The sequence below is a fragment of the Palaemon carinicauda genome, chromosome 11 (genome assembly GCF_036898095.1).
Source record: "Palaemon carinicauda isolate YSFRI2023 chromosome 11, ASM3689809v2, whole genome shotgun sequence".
Classification (NCBI taxonomy): Eukaryota; Metazoa; Arthropoda; class Malacostraca; order Decapoda; family Palaemonidae; genus Palaemon; species Palaemon carinicauda.
Window position 1 is genome coordinate 121,302,603 of NC_090735.1, and position 5,434 is coordinate 121,308,036.

At 37.9% G+C, this 5,434-nt stretch overlaps 1 protein-coding gene across 1 annotated transcript in view; it reads left to right on the forward strand.

Moving 5' to 3' along the window:
• Positions 1-246: 246 nt before the first annotated feature.
• The window catches only part of LOC137649452 (thrombospondin type-1 domain-containing protein 4-like), a 106,183-nt gene continuing 100,995 nt past the window's right edge, over positions 247-5,434 (forward strand). The window contains 2 exon segments of the mRNA XM_068382436.1: positions 247-252; positions 805-947. Coding sequence (XP_068238537.1) covers positions 247-252; positions 805-947 — 149 coding nt within the window.

Here is a 5,434-nt window from a genome sequence, read left to right on the forward strand (position 1 = left end):
TTAAAATCTTTCATTTCAGTCACTAAAAACGAGCGTTAGTTTTAAGGTTAACCCCCCCCTCTCTCTCTCTCTCTCTCTCTCTCTCTCTCTCTCTCTCTCTCTCTCTCTCGGATGTAAAGAAATAAAACTATCTGAAATTCATGTCATTCCTCTGGGAATGTGTCATAAAACCGGGCCAAGTAGGAGCTAAATAGCTGTATCTTAACCCCTATTTATGTATCCTAAAAACGTTCACAGCCCTTAATGATGACTGTGAGTCAGTCCTGTACACCATCTGTTTTGTAGCCTTCCCCCCTTTCTCTCTCCAACATATTAACTACTTCTCTTCTCTGTACTCTCTCCTCTTTAGAAGTCCTTTTCCCTGTCTGTATTCTCTTTTTCTTGAAGAAATTCTGCTCTGTCATTGTGTTCTCTCTCTCTCTCTCTCTCTCTCTCTCTCTCTCTCTCTCTCTCTCTCTCTCTCTCTCTCTCATCCTTTTGTCTTACCCTCGTGACGTCCCTAAAATATTTTCTTTACCTTTCAGTAGTCTTTTGTGTGTCACGTTTTGATCTATATCATTTACTGCCTTTTTTGTTTTGGTCACATTATATATTCATAGGCGGTTATTTATTTCGCAATTTGTGAGCTGTATTTACTTGGTGGCTATTGATTTCGAATTGGGTGAAATAAACTGACAGTAATTGACAATACTTTGCACTCATAATCGTTCCTCAAATTTGTGATTGCCTTAAAATCCCTTATGCTTAGGTTAATCGTCCATCATCTTTTTATCCCGTGAGTAATTCTTTTCTTTCTCTCTTCAGGTTCACCGCTTAGTCGTGGAGCGACTCCGCCAGCTCAGTGGGAACGGTGGGACCTGGGGGGAGTGGTCCCCCTGGACGGCTTGTTCCAGGTCATGTGGTGGCGGAACCTCTGTCCAGTCCAGAGAGTGTCTCATGAACCCTGGGTGAGTTGCAACTCTGTTCAGTTCTTTAGCCCTTTTGTACGCGGTCTCCGGCGAGGTCCTCGAGCCTAAGGATACCCAGCAAGTTCCCGAGGGGCTTTCAGAAGGCTCTCTTGACTTGTTTGTTCTTATGGTCTCTTCAGGACAACCTTCTCTTGGTGTGGGGCAGACGTGAGATTGGAATGAGGAGAATTTTCTGGATACTCTTTTGACTGTTTTTTTTTTCCTCGTGATTTTTATCGTTTTTTTCTTTTCTGTATTCTTATATGATACTTAATCTTTGACATCACTTTACTTAAGGTTTTTATTCTTTTTACTAAGATTGCATTTAACATTGAACACACAAACACACACACACACACACACACACATATATATATATATATATATATATATATATATATATATATATATATAAATTTCTACCTCGTACTTGGATTGAACCCTAGTCACTTCCAAAGAAAGGCAATGTCGCTACCAATCTTGCCACCAGAGGCTTAAAACAAGCAGGAATGTAAGTGCTAACTGCATTCTAGGATTTACCTAGTGAGACATCAGTCTCATACCAGCGAGTTTTCCCCGACTTCCCGACTCACCTATTGACACAATTAATAGCTTTTAATTCGAATTACCCCTAATAAGTCAATATGGATGAAAACCAACTCAATATCGAGCTCAAATAGAAATAAATTTCTACCTCTTACTGGGATCGAACAATAGCCCCTTCAAATGAAAGGCAAGGTCGCTACCAATCATGCTAGGGTTCGATCCCAGTATGATACTGGTATGAGACTGATGTCTCACTAGGTAAATCCTGAAGTACAGTTAGCACTTAGGTTCCGACTTCTTTTAAAGCATTGGGCGGTATGATTGTTAGTGACCTTGCCTTTCATTTGAAGTGGCTAGTGTTCGATCCCAGGATGAGGTAGACACCTGTTTCTATTTGAACACGATATTTTAATTTTCATCCATATATATATATATATATATATATATATATATATATATATATATATATATATATATATATAATACACACACACTCATATATATACAGTATGTATTTATATATATATATATATATATATATATATATATATATATATCATCAGTGAAGGCAAACAAGATAGGAGACATCATGAAAGACAAGTGAGGACGGCATCACTAGAACCACCTAGCTCCCCCTCTTCAAACTCTAGGACGTGCACAGAAGAACGAAGCACCCCTGCAAGAAGAAATGGAAACCACACTCCACCTATGTGACTAAGTAATAATCTAAACAAAGCTTGATCCAGAACAATTAAAAGAGGAACTAGCTAATAAAATTGAAGAGACCAAACCAACACCAATGGAGGACCGACCCAAGCTGATCAAACTTGGAAAAAAAAAAAAAATAAGAATTAAAGCCTGGGTGAAAAAAAAAAATGTTAACACAGGGCATGCTAGAATGACCCCGGCAGGATTAAGTCTGGCGGACATTAACCATATCAATTATGGTGCTGCCTGGTATATACAAAGTAAGGTCAAGCATGGAAGGTCTGGAGAAGTTTTGGAAGCCACTGTTTGAAGACCCGAGACAACACCATTGAATTCATGGATTGACGCCATTAGGCAGAACAGCCAGAAAAAACAGATGCCTCTGATAAGGTTCATCATAGAAAATTTAGCGTGAAAAATAAAAGAATAGAGTAATTTTAAGACAGCAGGAGTAGATGAGATTCCGAATTTCTGGATAAAAAAGATCACACCGCTACACCATAACTATGAACAAGTCTTCACAAGATTGATAGGAGGAGAAGAAGAATCACCAGAGTGGCTCACGTGGAACACCACTCTCCTCCCTAAGAGCTCTGAGACCGAACTCCCAACAAATATCTGCTGTCTACCAACAACCTACAAATGGCCTACTAGAGTTATAGCTAATGAAATCTATGAACACCTAGATCAAGGCAAATATATGGAAAAAGAACAAAGGGGTGTATAAGAAACAAACTTGGAACCAAGGATTATTTGCTAATTAAGAAAACATTAGAAGGCTGTAAAAAAAGGCGTGGATAGGTTATAAGAAGGCATTTTCCAGCTTGCCACATACCTGGATACTTACATGTCTGGAATTATATAGCATCACTTAGAAAATAAGATCATTCCTGGCAGCCCAGACGGTTAAGTAGAAGACCACCATCTATCTTTATCACTCCGAGGGCCAAATAGTAATTACAGACATAAAAATATAAAAAGGAATATTCCAGGGTGAAAGCCTCTCCCCACTTCTCTTCTGCTTGACCATAGATCCACTTAGTAAAATCTTGAATGACCTTAACACCGGCTATGACCTATGCAAAAGCAGAAGAAAAGACAGCAAAAGAGTGGAACGCCTGCTTTTCATGGATGACCTCAAACTATATGCAGACAAGGGAGAAAACTTGGAAGAACTAGTTAGGACAGTCCACAGATTTTCAAGTGACATCTGCATGCACTTTGGAGTAGATTAATATGCTAAGATTACCTTCAAGAAAGGGAAGAAATTATCATAGAAGGAATGGAAGTAAAGGAAAACAAGTTTTTAGGAGGTCTGTCGAAAGAGAGCATATAAGTACCTGGAAATAGAAGAAAATACTTTTATAGTATACAAGAAAATGAGAGAAAAGATAATGAAAAAGAACATTAGCCATCTAAAAAAGATATGTAGCAGAATTAACATCAAATAATAAGATCACTGCCATAAATCAGCTGGTGATCAAGTGGTGACATAGTTTTGGTATTGTCGACTGGCCACAAAGTGAAATAAATAGGATGGATATCAAGACCAGGAAAATTCTCATCCTGCATAAAGTCGCATTAAAGACACCTGTGTATGGATAGAATATACCTCCCACGCAGAGAAGATGGACCAGGCTTAACTGAGATTAATCAAAGCTACAGAGCAGCAATAGTAAGTATAGGGCAGTACTTAAAAGCTCTGAGGATGAAAACATAAAGATTGCCCAACATCACAATGAAGCCCTGAGCCAACTAACATCAATAACGAAGCAGGCTAAAAACTTCACAGAAGACTTGCTAACAGAAACTAAGTGCACTGAGCAGAAACCAGCAACAACGATAGCCAGGAAGACCAGGCAGAAATTCAGTTAGAGAGAGGAGAAACTTAGAATGGAAAGGTGAAAGCATCACCGAAGAGCAAGAAGATTCCAAGAAGAACTGGAAAAAAGTTACATAGGCAAAGAAGAGTCACTCGGATGGACAAGGCATGGAAATTTAGGTTTGGATGGAGAAAGGAGGTTAATAGGAGCACAAGACCAAGGCTTCCTAACAAACTGCTTCAAGAAAATTGCGGGCATATCAGGAAACGACTAATGTAGGCTTGTCATACAACAGTTTAGAAAGTTAGTCATTTGAATTCAACCTGCCAGACTCTACTTGTAGCTGGTCACTACACAGCTCGCCACAATAAAATCTGTAAATATATACATTGGAAAATATATAAAGAATACAAATTTCAAGTAAAAGATAAGCTATGGGAGCATGAACCAACTCCACCTACCTCCGACAGAATCATTACCATTTTTTATAAGATAATTACAACAGGAAGATAAATAGGAGGTGCTATAAAACCTAATATTGCGATGTGGAATAAGGAAGAAAAAACAGTAAAGGTTATACATGTGACAGTACCCAGTGATTTTGGCCTCAATAGAGCTAAGAGGCAAAAAATAACAAAATGCCAAGAACTCAAGAATGAGATGAAAAATGCATGGGAACTGAAAGGAATGGGAATAATACCTGTGGTGGTGGGCCAACAGGACTTCTGAAGAAAAACCTGAGACACTACCTTTAGGCAATACCAAGTTGCCCAAGCATAAATGACGTTCAGATTGCTGTCATCAAGGGAACGGTGGCCATCTTGAAAAGAGCCCTCGGATACAAGGCTAGTGGAGCATAGAGGTAGAACCATAGACCCCAAGCTAGGGTCCATTGCACCAATGCACTGATATAAATTGAAACCAATTAAGGTATTAAGGCAAAGAGGAATAAGATTATTTTTAATGACTTTATTTTCATCAAAGTATCTCTGAAATATTTATGATTATGTGAAAAGCTTTTGCACATAGCTGTCATAGGATTAACTACTATCCTGGAATTGAGAAAGAATAAATTACAAATATTACTTGCTGTTAGAGAGGTATTTGCGATAATGATATTCGGTAATGAGCACATTATGATAGTATTATAAGCATTTAACTTTTTCATAGCACACTTTTTGATGTCGTGGCAATTGATATATATACTAAGAAAATATCTGTTTAATTTTAGAAAAAAACGTTTATGATCTCTGACTTCAGAATGTTGGAAACAGTTGAATTCATTTCACTTCAGTTAATATTTTGATAAGTGAAAATTAACATGAATATACCTGTAAAGATAACTTTTCCCTGCAATTTAGAAGATTGCTTTCTAAGTACAGGACGAACTGTTTGCTTTAAAGCACTCAT